Raw genomic sequence first — 17939 nt, 5'->3', positions numbered from 1 at the left:
CTTGGCTTCCTCTGTCTGACTCCACCCCTGTCCTCAGACATCGCCCCGCATGGGGCTTTTGAAAGTACACGCTAGTGAGAGAAAGGAAGGAAGGTGGGAGAGGGTCCTGCCCCTCCCTACCTCTAGGAAGTAAACCAGGATGCAGGATGCCATCAGGGTGGCTGGCAGGTAGGGCTGCGCTGGGCACCACCTGCTTGCCTCCTACGCCACTGTGACAATGTATGGCTTGGCTCCAAGCACTGGCCTCAAAAGTGAATTTCCTGAATGACCGTGGCCTGCTCTAGGTCCCATGGGTCTTTAACGAGCCTGCCCACTGCCGGAGAGCGACCCACTGCTGCGGCCCGCCACCCACCCACGCACCCCACCCTTCATCTGAAAGGACACCGGGTATCACAACTGCTTTGTTTTAGGAAAAATAGTTTAATTTGTTTGGTACCTCTTTTCTAGATGAGGTTCCTTCTCCAGGGAACACCCCACCACTGCCCTTCCCACGCCCGCTGGGAGGAGCAGCCCCTCTCGGGAGGACCCCCACCCACTCCAGACAACCCCCCCTCCGGGGAGGCCTGCTCTGGGTCTAGGCCTCAGAGGGCCCATCTTGTTTGTGTTTTTATAAAAAAATGGTCCGGACACTGTATATGCCCCTTTTCAGGATGCCACGGGACCAGCCCACAGCACTTTCTTCCCATTAATTAAATAGCCCATTAAATAACCTCCCGGCACGGACAGGCAGCCGCGGGCCCCGTTCCTCCGCTGGGCTCCCACCGCCCCCGGCCTCCATCCTGGCGAGCTGGCCTCCACAGAGCAGCCGGGCATGGCCTCCTCTTGGGCCTGGCTAGTCCCGGGACCCCCCCACACACACACAGGCGAGGGGGAGTCCAAGCTGGCCATGCTAGCACAGGCACCCCCACAGCTATGGCTGGGGGCTGCTCAGGTAGCAGAGTGGGCAGACCGATGGGTGCAGCTCCTGCCCAAGTCAGAAGTAAGTGAGGTTCTTGACTGCTCCCATTTCCAGCATCCGTTTGATGGCCAGGGCCTCCTGGGAGACGTTGTGGCCTGAGCCCTGCGGAGGCAGCCAAGGAAGCAAACTGAGGGATGATGGTGACATTCCTGGCCCTCCCACAGCCCCGCACTCCAGGAGCTCCCTTCCCCATGCCGCCTCTGAGAAGCAAGGCAATCTGGTGGCCAAATCCAGGGGACACTGGGCTGGGAGTCCAGTGCCGGTTCTGACTCTGAGGGACCTCGCCACCGGGAGCCACCTCTGGACCCTGGGCACCAGTCACTCACCCAGGGTCCCAGGCTGGTCTGCCCCTCCCAGCTGGCAGGTGGGGGCCACTTACCGCCATGGACTTGAGTGTAATCTGCTCGTAGTAGTGAATGGTCTGCTTCCTGTTGTGGGCGTCTGGGTAGCCAAAGCCGGCGATGTGCACCATGTCGCAGAGGTGGAGGGCCAGGGTGATGGCCAGCAGGCCTGTGGTGGGCTTCTGAGGAGCAGGGGTGGGGAGGGTGTTAGAGGAGTCCGCCCCTTTGGGCACCGTTAGGGGGGCCTCTGCAACAGAACTGTGCCACCAGCACAGCTGGCAAGTGAGCGAGTGAACAGGGCTCGTGGTGCCGAGGGACTGAATTGTTCATTTCTCTTTTTTTAATATATATAATATAGGCTAATCTCTTTTTTTCCAATATATTTTTATTGATTTCAGAGAGGAAGGGAGAGGGAGAGAGAAATAGGAACATCCATGATGAGAGAGAATCATTGATCGGCTGCCTCCTGCACGCCCTCTCGCCCCCTCCCCCCCCACTGGAGATCAAGCCCACAACCAGGGCATGTGCCCGGACTGGAATCAAACCCGGGACCCTTCAGTCCACAGGCCGACCCTCTATCTACTGAGCCAAACCGGCCAGGGCTGAATTTTTCATTTCATTTAACTGAAATTGAAATGGCCAAATGTGGCTCATAGCTACCATACTGCCTAGTACAGATGGGGAAATGGAGGCTTAAGACTCCTGAAGGAGTGGAAAGAAAGGTTCTGCTCTGGGCCTTGGAGGGCCGCACCTCTTTCGGGAGACCTGGGGCCCCCGTGCTCACGGACCGTGCATCCTTACGAGGTGGGCTCACCCCCTCTGTGAATTGGGGATGCCAGACTTTCCCGTCCACCCTATGGGCTGCTCTAACGACCTCCCGTTCTCCATCCCCAGTTCTTCCACAGAGAGGGACGGCCTATGCCCGAACCTCACCCATCTCCCTTCCTCGCTCAGCCTCCAGACAACATCAGCCGGCCAGGCCTCGTGCAGCGGGGGTTTCCAGCTTCTTTCTGAGCTCGGCGGTCGTGTCATCTGCCACTTCCTGCCTGGGCCTCCCGTCCCCGTCCCCCCCACCCCCCCCCCACCCCCCCCCCCCCCCCCCCCGGCGCTGTAACCACCACTCTTATCTCCTCCCATGCAGAACTTGGCCAAACCACATTCCCATCACCTTCTGGCCAGCTCTGCCTGGACAGGGCTTCTGAACGCACCAAGCTCCCTCCCCCGCTGTGTCCCCTAGATCAGTTACACCTATGACTGCCCACCCCGTTGTCCAAGCTGGAAACCTAGAACTGTCACAGATCTCTCCATTTCACCTGAAAAAGGCATGTTGTCGCAGGAGATTTTGAAGACCACTCCCAGGGGCCCTCGCCCGTGGGCGTGTGTGGAAACTATGGCTAGGATGAGATCTATGACAGTATGGTCTCTGGCAGTGATGGTGAACCTATGACACGCGTGTCAGAGGTGACACGCGAACTCGTTTTTTTGGTTGATTTTTCCTTGTTAAATGGCATTTAAATATGTAAAATAAATATCAAAAACGTAAGTCTTTGCTTTGCTATGGTTGCACATATCAAAAAATTTCTAGATGTGACACGGCACCAGAGTTAAGTTAGGGTTTTTCAAAATGCGGACACGCTGAGCTCCAAAGGTTCGCCATCACTGGTCTCTGGCTTTAGATGGCACAGTGGACCGTCAGAGCGATAGTCCTGGTGGGCTTGACCACGTTTCATGAGCTTGTACTTCCAGGTCTAGAGCTGAGCAGGGGAGGGAGTTAGCGCTGGGAAGCACAAGAAGAATGATCATGCTGGGTGTGGTCTGAAGGTGGAGGGGGCGCATGGCAAGGAATACGGGCAGCCTCCAAGAGCTGAGGGTGCTCCCCGCTGCCCTGGGTGAGAGCCAGCAAGAGAATGGGACGTTGGTCCTGCAACTACAGGAACTGAATTCCTCCCACGAGGATGAGCTTGGGCCCGGCTGGTGTGGCTCAGTGGTTTAGCATCGACCTATGAACCAGGAGATCAGGGTTCGATTCCTGGTCAAGGCATGTGCCCAGGCTGTGGACTCGATCCCCCAGTGTGGGGTGTTCAGGAAGCAGCCGGTCAGTGATTCTCTCTCATCATTGATGTTTCTATCCCTCTCTCCCTCTCCCTTCCTCTCTGAAATCAATAAAAATATACTTAAAAAAAAACAAAACAACCCTCCCTCACCCTCCAGCCTCCAGACAGGAAGGAACTCAGTCCAGCTGCCAACTTGATTCCAGGCTTGTACGGCTATTCCCCGCTCTCCAAGAGTTCATGTTATGCCGCTTTGCTTTCACGAAAGACCCACCACAGCACCTGGGGTCGCTAACCAAGAGACATTCCAAGCGGATTCTCGCTTTAATGAGAAACGGCGAAGGGCAAACCCAGCCTTCAGCATTTGTTTTGCAGCGGTGGCCCCGCCAAGCTCCTTCCCCCAGAACCACACCCAGCGTCCAGCTGCCAGAGCTTTGAACTGCCTCTGAGCATCTGGGCTCGATCTAGGTCCGCTCTGTGCATCGTGAGCAAGATGCGGCCTCCGGCATCAGCGCAGCCTGAGAGAGCTCATAAGGGTGCTACGCTTCGAGTAAAACTGGACCTCGTTAAGTATTTTGATTATCGTGAAAGAAATAGAGACATAGACATCAATGGTAGCACTCTACTCTCGGACGCGGGCGGGGGGAGGGGGGGAGTGGGGGGCGGGGGGGAACCCGCATACCTATCCTAGGCAGAGAACCCAGCCTCCCTGAGCTGGACTTCTGACCTCCGGGACTAGGAGCAGATACGTGGTGCTATTTTAAGCCGATAAACGGTGGACATTTGTTAGGCAGTGACAGGAAACGAATATCCATCAAGACCTTCCCTTCTGGGCCTCTTCCTCCATATGACAGGAGCTGGTTTGGGTCCTTCCTTTCTCTTGCCTTCACTTCTGCTCCGTGCCCCCTAAGGGGCATAAAACCTCTCCACTCTACTTGCAACAGAACCCAGTGCCAGGAGTGTTTTGATTGGCAAATGACCTACCTCTCCCCAGGTCTCTGCCTGATGGGCCCTCAAGGGCCAATCCAGCACCACCTCCTGGGGCGGGCGGGGGTGGGGGGGAGGGAGGCTGCCCCTTCTCCAAGGTCCTGCAGCACTTGGAACAACTCAGCTAGGGCATTGGCTCCTCTCGTTGCTACCTATGTGTACTCTGCTGGCCCGAGCGTCCTTGGGCGAGGAGTGTGTCTTACTCCCCACGTGCGGACTTGGGGCCCGGCACGGAGCAAGCACGAAAGCAGGCATTCAACTTCTGAAGCTGAATCACGGTCGATACTCAGTAAATAATAACGCCATCCATTCAAAATATGGCAAATACTCATTGAGCATCCACTGTGTACCAATCTCCGTGCTGGGCCTGCGACAAGATGGTCTTTTGAGATCCTGCAATGGCCTTTGGAGGTCGGCACTGATTTGACCCCCACCAAACAGATAAGAAAACAGAGGCTCCGAGAGGTTGGCTTGCCCGAGGCCACCCAGGAAGCGGCACAGCGAGTCCCGCCTGTGTCTGCTGGTTACCTCTGTCCCCGTGCCCACGCAGCCTCTCGGGGGCTCAGAAGACACGAGTGTGAGACTCGGGGAGCTACAAGCTAAAGCCCACCAGCCGAAGGCCACTAAGGACCCTGAGAGCTACAACCAGCCCTTGCAAAACTGCATCATGACTGACTGCAAAACTTGACTATGATATGCAAGGCGAACTGGACGCTCCAATTCCGAACTCACTCAGACCTAAGTGTGAGGTCACAGGTAAGATGCTGTAACAGCAACTGCACAGGCCTGACTTGCTCTAAAGCAGCGGTTCTCAACCTGTGGGTCTCGACCCCTCTGGGGGTCGAACGACCCTTTCACAGGGGTCGCCTAAGACCATCGGAAAACACATACATAATCACATATTGTTTTTGTGATTCATCACTACGCTTTAATTATGTTCAATCTGTAACAATGAAAATACATCCTGCCTATCAGATATTTACATGACGATTCATAACAGTAGCAACATTACAGTTATGAAGTAGCAACGAAAATAATGTTATGGTCGGGGGTCACCACAACATGAGGAACTGTATTAAAGGGTCGCGGTATTAGGAAGGTTGAGAACCACTGTTCTCAAGAGAACACGATGACTGTCCCAGTAACGCACCCGTTCACAGATTCTGGCCAGTGCCTGCCAAAACCATCCTCCAACTCCAGCCCCGGGGCCTGGAAATACCCTCCCACACCTCTCCACCTCGGAGATGCCCCGCGGTTCTCAAGCTTGTGCGCTCCCTGGCTGCAGCGGGCGAGCTAATAAACCCGATTACAGGTGGGCGCCCCCAGGCTGGGTCCTGGCTGCCACAGGTGCTATTCCGATGGGAGTTGTGATCTCTGCTAACACGCTCCCCTCTCCTTCCCACCCGTGTCCCCCACCCCTGGGGCGCCCAGCCGCATCCTCACCTGCTTAATCTTGCGTGGCTGCTGCATTGGCAGGCTCAGCAGTTTGTCAGCTGCGATCTCCATGAAGAAGGGGTTGAGAATCCGAATCTGTTTGGGGTTCACGTCCCAGATGAGGGGTGGCTGTTTCCAGAAGCCCTTCCGCACCTAGGGGTAGGGAGGAGGCTGAGGTTGGAAGGAAGAGATGGGGGCGAGCGAAGACCTGTTTGCACGTCCAGCCCGGTGTCCTCAGCCAGGGGGTGGGGTCCACGTGATGGAGAGACCCCCAGGGTGAGGAGAGGGAGGTGCCGGCCCGCACCACAGACAGTAAGGGAGACCAGCGGGGCAGGGAGAGGGGGGGGGACACCCCCAGGGGAGGCCAGGGGACACCGTGTGTCGAGTACGAGGTCCAGCCATTCCCGCTTTCAAGGATCTCCCATAGGTGGGTGGGTTCGAGTTGGGGGGTTGTGTAAACACTTGGCAAAAACGCCAGGCTGGACAGCTGGGTGTGTGACTGGATGGCAAAGGGACACAGGGGACCTTCTGGAAGTTTCTCCTGGAAGGGCCAGATCTCGACTGTCCTAACCTGCCCCTGCCTGGAGATGACTCCTGACCAGCTCCTGCAGCCTCGAGCTCGGGGGGTCCTTGGCTGCCACCTGGCTCCCAGGGGCACGTGGGCTCGGGCTGCCCAGAGGGCCACCAGAAGCTGCGGAGACCGAGTTCCCGCCTCCCCCCACTCCCCAGCTCCAGGACCGCAGAGCAGACGCCGCGCAACGGGAGGGCCTGGCTCCGTGCCCCCACCCCTACGCCTCCCCACCTACCCGCTTCTTGTCGCTCAGGATGGTCTCGATCCAGTGGAAGTCCATCGCCTTGAAAGCGACCAGGACGAGGAGTGTGTCGGGGTTGTTCTCCACCTTGGGGTTGAAGTGGGCGGACTCCGGGTAGAAGAGGCGCATGGTGGTCTTGGAGCCCACGTCGCCCTCGTAGCCAGCCACGGGGGCGTTGTTTAACCTGGGGGGTGGGGGGGTGGGGAGGAGGACGCCATCACCCAGGGCCCCGCGGGGCCTGTCCACAGCCGCCCCCGAACACGAGAAGGCGGCGAGGGCGCACACACCTGATGACCATGTCGTACTTGTCGATGGCCTCTCCCAGCGAGCTGTTGCGCAGCCGGTGCCCGTTGCCCACCACCACGCAGCGGCAGCACTTGAGGCTGCGGGGGGCAGAGGGGGCTCAGACACAGAAGCAGGCGCTGCTCCCGCCCTGGGTCTGCCTGGCCTGGCCCGGAACCCTTCCCCAGGCCCCCCCGGCCCCGGGACCCATGGACCAGCCATCTGCAGGGAGTCCTGCCTATGGCCCTGCTGACTCTGAGCCCCGGGTTCTATTACCAAAGAGGAAACTGAGCAGAGGATGGAAAAGAGAGGAGGGGAGACGCGAAGACGACTGAGGAGCACCAATAAGAAGCCCCATTTCAGAGGCCCTGCGCCTGCTGCCCGGGCCTGCCGGTTGCCATGGCAACAGCCTCCGCCTGCTCCAGGTGCCCAGGCTCAGTTGCTGTGGGGACCGATGTCCCTGCCTCCCTGGAGACGGGCAGGCTGGGAAGATGGGTCAAATTGGCCACCGGGGACCAGAGGCAGGAAGGCTCAATGGGAGGTGCTGGGCCTGGCTGTTTCATCGGGAGGCGGGGGGCGGGGGAGGCACTCGGACCCGAGTAACAGGGGGCAGTCCCCTTACCTCTGGAGGTTCTCCGGGATGGAGTAGCTGGTGATGGCTAGGACCCGGAGGAGCAGGTCTTCTGCAAAAGGAACCGATGGAAGGGGCTGAGGACAGGAGCCAGCCTCGTGAAGACTGCGTTCTCCCAGCCTCCACCCCTCAGAGCTTTGCCTGCCTGCTCTGCCCCTGCCCCTGGGACTGCGGGTGGCAAACACTAAGAAGTGTGTGGCCGCCCGGCCAGCGTGGTTCAGTGGTGGAGCGTTGACCTATGAACCAGGAGGTCACGGTTTGATTCCCAGTCAGGGCACATGCCGGGTTGCGGGCTCCATCCCCAGTAAGGGGCGTGCAGGAGGCAGCCAATCAATGCTTCTCTCTCTCATCATTGATGTTTCTATCTCTCTCTCCCTCTCCCTTCCTCTCTAAAATCAATAGAATCCTATCTAATAAAAGACAAAAAGGGTAACTGACCGTACCTTCGCTACGCTTCCCATTGGCTAATCAGGGCAATATGCAAATTAACCATCAACAAAGATGGCGGCTAATTTGCATAGGTAGGCTCCAAACGGTGCAGCAAAGTCAAACGGCCCGGAAGCCAGGCCTCATGGCCCCGGGATGGGTGGAGCTGCCAGGCCTGATGGCTGGGAGGGGGGGGGAGGGGGAGGGGTCTGGCCGGAGCCCAGCCAGAGTGAAGGCCTGTGTCCCGGGTGCCAAAGGAAAACTGGTGCCAGCAGCCAAGGGAAGGGAAGGCCTATTGCACAAATCTCTTCATGCAACAGGCCTCTAGTATATATATATGTATGTGTATGTATCATAATAATAAAAGGCCAGAGGCGTCACAACCTAAATGACCAAATGACCAGTCACCATGAAGTGCACGGAGCACCTCTCGGTCCCTTCCCCACGGCCCACAGGCTCCGATCGCAGCAAAGCTGGCGGCCAGCCGGCAGGCAGGTGGGCGGGGCCGCGTGATTTCGCATGCTGGGCCTCTAGTATATATATATATAAATTTTTTATTTTTTTTTTAAAGAAGAGTGTGGTTGAGGCAAGCCCGCTGTTTTGACAACACCGGGCAGAACTTACCACTCCCCTTGGTCCCGTAGGGCAGCTCGTAGGCAGAGGGCGTCTTCACCCAGAAATAATCCTTTAGCCGCAGAAAGATGGGCTGATCCCGAGAGTAGCTGCACGGAGGTGAGCACAGGGCGGGAATGCGGAAGGGATTAATATTGGCGCCAGAATCGGGGTCAGGCCCCTGGCTCCTATGGGCATGTGGGCACCTCCCTCTCCACCTGCATGTCCAAGGGCTCTCCGTCATCATGGATTTCCCCTAACCCGTGTCCACCAACACAGTCCCTCCGCCTGGCTCGCAGGGAGGACTCCCCACTTGGAGACACTCAATCCCAGCCCACCCCAGGCCCTGCCCCACCCACTGCACCCTCAAGTACTCACTTGCCAAAGAGCTTAGAGGCCTTCCTCTCTGCCTCACCCTGCAGGCACGGCTCCTCCTTCTCAGGGATTGGAAAATAAAAACTGGGGATGGAAAGAAGAAGAGGCAGGAGCTCCAGTCAGACCAGGGGCCCAGCCTCCACCATCTCCCACGCATATGGTCCCAGGCCCTGGACAGCGGCTTACAGGGTGGGGATCATCTCAACCCAAGTTCCATTTTGAAAACAAACCACTGAGGATGCAGCTCTTCCTTGTCCTGAACACCCTGGCCGAGGGCCTGGGGGAGCCATCCCAGACCCGACCCCCCCAAACCCACCCCCTAAGAATGTCACCCTCCCGGGAGAATTTCATGCTGAGTTTGAGGGAGAGGTCACACTCAGGCCCTGAGCCCTCCTGCCCACTCTGTCCCCTCCCTCTGACGCTCTGTCCCGAGCCCTGCTCCTGAGATGAACCGGCGGAAGGCCAGGGAAGCTGGACTCACAGCTCAATGTACCTGTCTTCCCGGGAGATGGAGTACAACACCATGATGACCAGGACCAGTGCCAGCATGGCCAGGAGCTTGCAGCCTGCGGGGCACAGGCACAGAGGGGCTGGAGGCAGAAACAGGCGGGTACCGTCCTAGTCCACCCTCTCACCTGCCCCATTTGGGGCCCCTGCAACCCCCAACGCAAGCCGACCCGAGCCTGGCCCTTGCTTTCCAGCCCGGGGCTTGGACCTGAGCGTTTCCAAAGTCCTTCAAGAAGAAGAGAGGGGCCCCTCGCTCCCTGTCTGTCCCTCCCGACCCCCGGGGTCCCAGGATGCTACCCAAGACTGCTTCTGGGGGTGGGGGCCCGCGTTTCAGGGTGGGGAGCTCTGGGACAACACTCACGGGACTTGCTGATCATGTTTCTCAGCGGGAAGCAGGGTTCTTGGGAAGAGCTGACATCCCGGCTGCCTCGAGCCACCTAGGAAGCAGGAGTCACAGGCGTCTGGTCAGCGCCACTCACACCTGCCAGGTATAGGAGCAGGACACGCCCACGGCCGGCCTCCTTCTGCCTCCCCCCTCCCCCCGCCCGCGCTGGCACAGAGCTGCTTCAGGGCGGCCATCCATGGGGGCCCTGCTCGCCCCGGACACCCCCAGACCCTGGAGGGCAGCATCAGGGGTTCCAGAGGTCCTGGGCGACAGGAAGGGAAACCAAGTCCAACCCTCAAGGATTAGGGTCCCTGCCAAACTGACCGGCCCCCACTTCCCTGGTGGGGTTCCCCTCGCCGTCCTCTTCCTCATTTTGATCTTGGGAGGGCCAGCTCCGGGCGGCAAATGGCACCTCCACCCATTTTTTTATAGGAAATTAACAGCTAACTGAATGAGGGTGTGACTCAAAATTTATGTAACTGAACATCTGTTCACCACCTTCCGAGGCCTCCCCTTGGTTCTGGCCACTGGCCGCCTCCCCGTCACCAGTCTCCCAGGACTCCCACCAAGCGGCCTGCCCAGGCCAGACAGTGGGGTGAGGGTACCGCTACGAGCTGGCCCACGAGGCCTCTCCGGCCCTTCTGGACTCTGATTAAACGCAGACAGTGCCGGAGCCCTCCCCCCCACCCGCCCCGGGTGCGTGGGAAACAGAGAAGACGGGGTGTTCGAACGGGGAGTTTGGGGAGCAGAGGGTCTGTTGGGTCAGAGGAGGAGGTGGGAGACCCGCTCAGGTAAAGGCAAAGGCCAGGCAGTGGAAGGGGGAGCTGCCACCGGTGCGTTAACAAAGAGGTTCCTAAACCCCAAAACTCAGCCGGGGCCACGCTTCAGGGTCACCGGGGAGAAACCTTCTGCATTGTCCACAGCCACACGAAGAGGCGTGGGGCGCCGCCAAGCGCCCGGTTCTTTTTTAAAAATATATATTTATATTTTTTTAATTTATTGATTTGAGAGAGACGTCGATTTGTTGTTCCACTTATTTACGCGTTCATTGGTTGATTCTTACATGGGCTCGAGGCTCAAACCCGCAACCTTGGCGTACCGGGACGACGCTCTAACCAACTGAGCACCCAGCCAGGGCCTGCGCGGTATCTTCTCTCCGCGCCGGGTTCCCCGGTAACCTGGATCCCAGGAATCACCCGGCCACTTCCTACAACCCCAGACTCCAGGGCCCTTCCCTGGGCTGCTCAGTAGCGGGGAGGACCAGGGAAGGCTAGTCCACAGCAGCTGGTGTGGGTTTTCTTTTCTTTTTTTTCTTTTTAATATATTTTATTGATTTTTTACAGAGAGGAAGGGAGAGGGATAGAGAGTTAGAAACATCGATGAGAGAGAAACATCGATCAGCTGCCTCCTGCACACCCCCTACTGGGGATGTGCCCGCAACCAAGGTACATGCCCTTGACTGGATTCGAACCTGGGACCCTTCAGTCCGCAGGCCGACGCTCTATCCACTGAGCCAAACTGGTCAAGGCTTTTCTTTTATTTTTTAATATATTATTATTGACCTCAGAGAGGGAGAGAGAGATAGAAACATCAATGATGAGAGAGAATCATTGATCAGCACCCCATACGCCCGCAACCCGGGCATGTGCCCTGACCGGGAATCGAACCATGACCTCCTGGTTCATAGGTCGATGCTCCACCACTGAGCCAGGCCGGCCGGGCCCACAGCAGCCGGTTTGAGGGACCAGGAGTGGGGAACACGAGTGCCCGCACTCTCCAGAATAAGCAAAAAAACCTCCAACATTTCTCCTCGTCTGGACACGGCCTGGGTTTTCTTACAAATCACAAATCAATGATCCCAACTCTGTCCTATCTGCCCCGCCCCGCCCCGCGGGGGCATTCCTGGCTCCATCCGGAGACCCTGAGCCCTGAAGAATGAGCCTTGAGGAAGGGCGGGGGGAGTGTCATGAGGCGACCAGTGTCAGGGGTCCCCAGTAGGGTCAGCAGCACCCATCTTCTGACGCCAGTGGGGATGGCACGTGGCCCTGTCCAGTCCAGTTCTAGGTCTGTAATCTGTAACCAGGAGACCCCAGGGAAAGGTGTGATTCTAGTAACTTCCATGCTTGCTTTCCCCAAAGTGCACGCCTCCCCTACCTACCCACAGCCACTGCCGCCACCCCGCCACGTCACCCTTTATGGCCTTCTCGGCCGTTCTGGCCTGGACGTGGTTCGGTGACTCATTTGTTTGCCGGCTGATTTGCCCACTAGAACGCAAGCTCGGTGAGGGAAGGAGTCAGGTCTGCCTGTCCCCACCCAGCAGGCCACCAGCCCGCTGCCCACACGGAGCCAGCCCTCGGTCTGGAGTGAGTGAGCAGCCTGGTGGGCTCCTTTGGGGGAGTCCCTTCTCCCGCGCTGACCCTCGGTTTCTTTGGCTGGGAAGCTGGGAAGTTGGTCTGAGATGCTTGCAGGTCAAAATATACCTGATCAGCAGCGTGGACCTCCCTAGGAAACTTATTAGAAATTCAACCCCCGAGGCCCCTCCAGACCCGCATAATCAGAATCGGCATTTGACTAAGATCCGGATGAGGTTGAGTAGCAGGTTCCTCAAACCTTGGGCCTGCCCGTTCTGACTTAGTGGGTGTGAGTGGGCCCGATCCTAACCGGCTCCCAGGGGGTGGGTGCCCTCTGCTAGGCTGCGACCAGGATCCTTCCAACTCTAGCATCTCCCCATCCTCTCCCATCTTCCTTTCGTGACCAGGAGTCACCCCTTGCTCACAACACTGATCGCACAAGGCAGCCGATCACCTGAGAAGTAAAAAAACTGCAGGTGTCCAGACCCCGCTCCCCAAGATTCCCATTTATTTTTTTTTAATATATTTTTATTGATTTCAGAGAAGAAGGGAGATGGAGAGGGAGATAGAAACATCAATGAAGAGAGAATCATTGATCAGCTGCCTCCTGCATGCCCACACTGGGGATTGAACCCGAAACCCAGCACGTGCCCTGACTGGGAATTAAACCGTGACCTTCTGGTTCATAGGTCAACGCTCGACCACTTGGGTCACCCCAGCTGGGCCCAAGATTCTCACTTAATTGGTTAGGGGCAGAGCCCAGGCACTGGTAAGTTAAAAAAAACAAAAAACAAAAACAAGACAAACATGCAGCCAAGGTGGAAACACTACACACAGTGTGTCCGCAGTAACTGCAAGGCAAACACGCAGCCACCAGCAGGCCGCCCTGGATGGAGGAGACCTGAGCCAGCACAGTGACCAGCACTGACCGGTCAGAGCAACAAGACCACTAGCCCTGCTTTGAACAAGAAAGTTCTGCACTCTTGTCTCTGTCCCCACCCTGTGCTGGTTGATGCTCAGCAGACTGGCTAGTCTTGGGGCTTCTCTAAGACACCCCCGCTGGGATTCCATGAGCCCACCCCTCCCCTCGCTGTGACTCTGCAGCCCGCCCCCCCCCCCCCCCCCCCCCCGCCCCGCCACCTTCCAGCAGGGGAGTCTTGGGCTGGCTGCTACCTCGGGACAACGGGTGACCTTCTCCCAGCTGCTCCCCACATTACTGACGGAGCCCCTCAGTATCAAAGGGCAGAAGAAAACTCAACGTCGGTACCTGGGCAGGAGAGCAGGCGTCCGGTCCACTCATGTCCAAGGGGCAGCAGGCTCTGGCCGCCAGGGTGCCCAGCGCACCCAACCGCTAGCAGAGCCGACTCGCCGGAAGGCTGTGTGCTCTCTTGGTGTTCTGCCAGGAACCAGTGGCCCGGGCAGAAGTGAGGCTGCCGAGCGCGGCCACGGAACTCGCCGAAGGGCAGACCGGGGGCGCAGGGCTGGGAAACAGGCCCCGCGGACGCAGCGGCCAGCGACCGTGACGCACGCTCCGCACTCCAGCTCACACACAGCGCGTACTCGGCAGGCACCCACTGTACCCAGAAGAACAGGACCGTGTTCCCCCAAGGGGCACAGCGGGATGCCAGGCCCTGCAGAGCCCGGGGCCCATCAAGGGACGTGGCTTCACGTCCCTCAGAAGGCTGTGGGCAGGGGCGTAGGGGGCAGAAGCGCAGGCTCCGTGACCTTGATCAATGGCAGGAGCCGCCTGCCTGCCGCCGCTAGGCTCACTCCCATGCCTGCTCCCTCCTGAGCCCTGTGCCTGGACACCGGGCCCCACTCACTTTCCCATCATTGCCCCCCCTCACGGACCCCCTCTTGCCCTGACCCTTCCAGCTCTCCCTCCTTCTCCACTGCCTCTGACTCAGACAGGTCCTCAGCCCTCCCTCTACCTAAAACAAACACCCCTCGGGCCTCCGTCTCCACCTCAAGCTGCCCCTGCATCTGTGTCCCGGTCTCCAAGGGCCACACGTCCTTGTCTGTGCTCCACCCTCCTTCCCACTCACCCCTCGCCCCGCCCCAGCCCTGCCTCCCACCCTCACTTTCACGCTGAGGCTCCGACACTGGCACCAGGGCCCCTCCCTGACCTGACTCTCAGCAGGATTTTTGCTACCTCGGCCTGTGTGGGTCCCAGGCCCCTGACCTTGAACCTCCGCTCCCCCGTGTCTTTCCACAGGACCTGTTTGTTCATTTGCAAACCTTTAGCTACCATTCATACGCTGATGGTTTGAGCTCTTGATTTTCAGCCCTTGAATCTCTCTCCCAGGCCCCATCCGAATTCTTCTGAGTTTCTATGGCACATCCTACCTGATGACCTTAAATTCTCCCCACTGAACACGTGCCAGACTGGGCCCATCTCTCCCCACCGCCCCCAGATTTTCAACTCAAGTCTCCAACACCTCCTTCCCCTCCACACCATCCCTACTAAACAGTTACTAAGTATTATCGATTCTGCCCCGTTTCCCAATTCCAGCCAATGTTTGCTGAACTCCCACTGAGCGCTTGGCATTGTGGGAGGCACGGGGGGCAGAACGCTTTATAGGACTCGGTCCCGGGTCAAGGCCGCCCCGCCGGGAGCCTCGGGATTATTCAGGGCGCAGCCCTCCTGCTCCTCCTCGCAAGCCGGAGGCGGAGTCTGGATCCCACCCCCAATCACATGCTTCCTAACTGGCCTCTTTTTTTATTTTTATTGATGACAGAGAGGAAGGGAGAGGAAGAGAGAGATAGAAAGATCAATGAGGAGAGAGAATCATTGATCGGGTGCCTCCTGCACACCCTCTACTGGGGATCGAGCCCGAACCCTGAGCACATGCCCTTGACCAGAATCGAACCCGGGACCCTTCAGTCCACAGGCTGAGGCTCTATCCACTGAGCCAAACCGGCTAAGGCCTGACCGATCTCTTTACCACAAGCCCTGCCTCCCTCGAGCCCCATCCTTGGAATCTTCCTAAGAAACCATTCCGGTGGAGCCACCTTCCTGCTCCTGTTGCTCCCTGTTCCTTAAATGGAAATCTGAATCTCCTCAGAGGCCATGGGGGCCCTTCCAAGTCAGGCCACAGCCCTGCAGATGCACCTGCCACCCGGTCCCAGGCCCCAGGGCCAGAGCCGCCGCCCCTCCTCACCCCAGCGGCCTGACAGCCCCCCTCCTTCTGAGCACCGGCTCAAGGACACCTCTCTTCCTTGACGTCTTTTCTGACACGTCTGAGCAACGGATGTCTCTCTCCCCACAAAAGACTGTTTACCTCCTGATTTTAGCCCTTCCAGGTATGATAACCTCCTGTCATGTAATCACTGTTTTTCCTGCCTCGCCTGCTCTCCCCTGACCTCTGAACGCCAACGCTTGTTGTTTTCCAAGAGTCTATCGGAGTCCCTGAGTCAGAGGCGATGCCTCATCGCAGAACGTAACTTCATAGTATAATTATATTACGTTGTTATCTTGCCACGGGACTGCGAACTCTGTGGTCGGGGGTTCTTGATGTCTGCAGACTCCGTGACGGTGCCTAGAATGTAGCAGATGTGTCCTAAATGCTGGCCACACGAGGAATAAAGGGAGATGACAAGCGGATCCCATCCCTTATGCATAACGGAAGTGTATGGTGCACTTTTGAGGTGCGACCCCAGGGGGTCTCACCCTCCTCTCGTGACTTCGGGGGCCAGATAGTCATTGTTGTGGGGGCCTGGACCCCTAGATGGCAGTAGGTCCCCCCCACTCCCCCTCTCCGCTGTGGGGGGGAGAAAAGTCTCCAGAGATTACGGAATGTTGAGAACTGCCCTGCTAGACGCTCTCAGGGGCTGTCCAAGTATGATCTCAACCCTGTGAGCTAAACACTATTACTACCTCCCGTGTGCAGATAGGGAACCGAGGTGCCAAGAGCCGGCAACGTGCTCAGGGTCCCACAGCGGGTGAGGAGGGGGCTGGAACGCGGGGCCCTGCCCGGACCCCCACCCCTGCTGCCTCCCACACCATCCTGGACGGAGTCGCTCCCTAGACGCCCCGGGCCCTGGAGTGCGCGCCTGCTGCCCCCAGCCCGGGCTGCGCGGGAAGCTGGCCAGCGCGTCCTCGGGCCCGCAGCTGTGCTTGCAGGTCGGCTTTTGCCCTCCATCTGGACACCAGACGTCCAGGAATCCTGGCAGCGACGGCACTCACGCTCGTGCAGTCGCGTCCCTGCACGGATGTGGGACGGACCGAGACCCTCAGCGGGGGTGGGGTGGGGGGGGGGCCAGGTCTCCGGGCCCCGAAATGGCGTGGCCACCATCCGAACCGACAGCAGGACGGGGACGACACCTGCGCACACACGTTTCACCTCAGGAAGCGGGGCCGCGTGTCCATGTTGTCAAGGTGTGCGAGCCTCGACGGTGTCAGCCAACCCACAGCGAGTCCTGTCGCTTAGTGTCGGGCGCCGATATCCCGGAGGGGACTCGCGCTGGGCTGGGAACTTAACGTAAAGAACACAACTGCCGGGTCCGGCCGTGGGAGCTCTCCTGGGTTCTAACCCACGTCAATCGATGGCTCATGGGCGCGACGGTGAGTTCTGGAGAATGGACTGGCCACCTGTCACTTCGCCTCTGCTCGAAACCCTCCATGGGCTCCGCAGCACTTAGAAAGCCCACGACCTTGCGGCTGACCTACCAGGATGCCCATGACCTACTGGCCAGCAACGCCCCCCTCCACCCAGTCACCCTGGCTCCACCCTTTCCTGACTGGGCGAGGCCATTTGTCATGGGCTCAGCCAGCCATACTTCTCCCCTGGACACTCAGCTCTTACTCACCTCCACGTCCCAGCACATCCCCAATAGCTCAGACCCCCTCCCTGCTTGGAAAGATTCTTCCCGTTGTTGTGTGTGCTGCCCTATCACCCGTGTCTGGAGCCGTGTCTGGCACACAGCAGGCTCTCAGGACAGATCTGTCGAATTAACCGGTGGATCTATCGGAGCAAGAGGGGAAGAGGCTGTGGCAGGTCCAGCCCTGGCTGGTCACAGCCCGCAGCCTGCATCCTCTCACCTCCACTGACCCGCACAACGTGGTCACGGGGTGCCTGGGAGGGCGCCGGGCTTCTTTGGCCCCAGGCTCATTCCAGGCAGCAGAGGGCAGAGTAACTGACCAACTGCCCCGAGGCCCACAGTGAGCAGATGGGGCGTCTCTCCAGACACCCAAGTGCGGAGGGGAAGGGAGGACAGGCTTCCCACCGCAGCGTCACAAGGCTCTCTGTTCCCCACCCTCGGGGGCCACCGGCTCCTCCCCGCTCGGCACCACAAACAGCCCAGCACTGCGGCCTCCCGCACGGAAACACGGTATCACCCAGCCTGTCAGCTGCCCGTCACAAGATTCCGCAGGGAGCCACTCGCACATCATACTTCTGGTGTCTGTGAGGGAGGGGCGGACGCTTCGAATTCCTTTCTCTGGGTGAGGAAGCCGGGCGGCGTGGCAGGGTGGAGAGGCAAAGGGTCTGGCCGTGCCCAGGGTAAATAAAGGACAAACCTGTGTAGCCCGGACCTGCCCCGGGTTGCTAGGCAGGGGCTCCTGCCTGTTACTCTCCTGGGACCTCACACCCAGCAGCTGACACGTTTGGCCCCAAGGACTGAAAGATGAAGGCGCTCCTGGGGTGGGGGGCTTGAACCCAGCTCCCCACAGTGTGGCCCGTCCCCTCCCTCCTCTGGCCTGTCCTGAGAGGGGTGCGCACGGTGGTCCCTGCCATGCGGTGGCCCTGCCACGTGAGGCTGTGGAGCACGGCAGGGTGGCTGGGCCAC

At 58.8% G+C, this 17939-nt stretch overlaps 1 protein-coding gene across 11 annotated transcripts in view; it reads right to left on the bottom strand.

Annotated features, from left to right (window-relative positions):
• Positions 1–400: 400 nt before the first annotated feature.
• Positions 401–17939, bottom strand: part of ST3GAL4 (ST3 beta-galactoside alpha-2,3-sialyltransferase 4) — a 40278-nt gene continuing 22739 nt past the window's right edge. For 3 of the 11 annotated variants that reach the window (XM_070399218.1, XM_070399216.1, XM_070399210.1), the window contains exons 2-11: positions 9778–9853; positions 9391–9499; positions 8913–8993; positions 8547–8644; positions 7488–7548; positions 6871–6966; positions 6578–6767; positions 5781–5924; positions 1338–1481; positions 401–1060 (exon numbers count right to left, since the gene is read on the bottom strand). In XM_070399218.1, coding sequence (XP_070255319.1) covers positions 974–1060; positions 1338–1481; positions 5781–5924; positions 6578–6767; positions 6871–6966; positions 7488–7548; positions 8547–8644; positions 8913–8993; positions 9391–9499; positions 9778–9793 — 1026 coding nt within the window. In that variant the 5' untranslated portion in view covers positions 9794–9853 and the 3' untranslated portion in view covers positions 401–973. Of the gene's footprint in view, positions 1061–1337; positions 1482–5780; positions 5925–6577; positions 6768–6870; positions 6967–7487; positions 7549–8546; positions 8645–8912; positions 8994–9390; positions 9500–9777; positions 9854–13419; positions 14164–14390; positions 14565–17939 lie in introns of those variants that run through there. The other 8 variants (XM_070399219.1, XM_070399217.1, XM_070399213.1 and 5 more) reach the window with 6 other exon arrangements.

The sequence above is a fragment of the Myotis yumanensis genome, unplaced genomic scaffold, assembly GCF_028538775.1.
Source record: "Myotis yumanensis isolate MYYU_CA2020_CCGP unplaced genomic scaffold, mMyoYum1.0.hap1 SCAF_19, whole genome shotgun sequence".
NCBI lineage: Eukaryota > Metazoa > Chordata > Mammalia > Chiroptera > Vespertilionidae > Myotis > Myotis yumanensis.
This window is presented reverse-complemented; position numbering and strand designations above follow the sequence as displayed.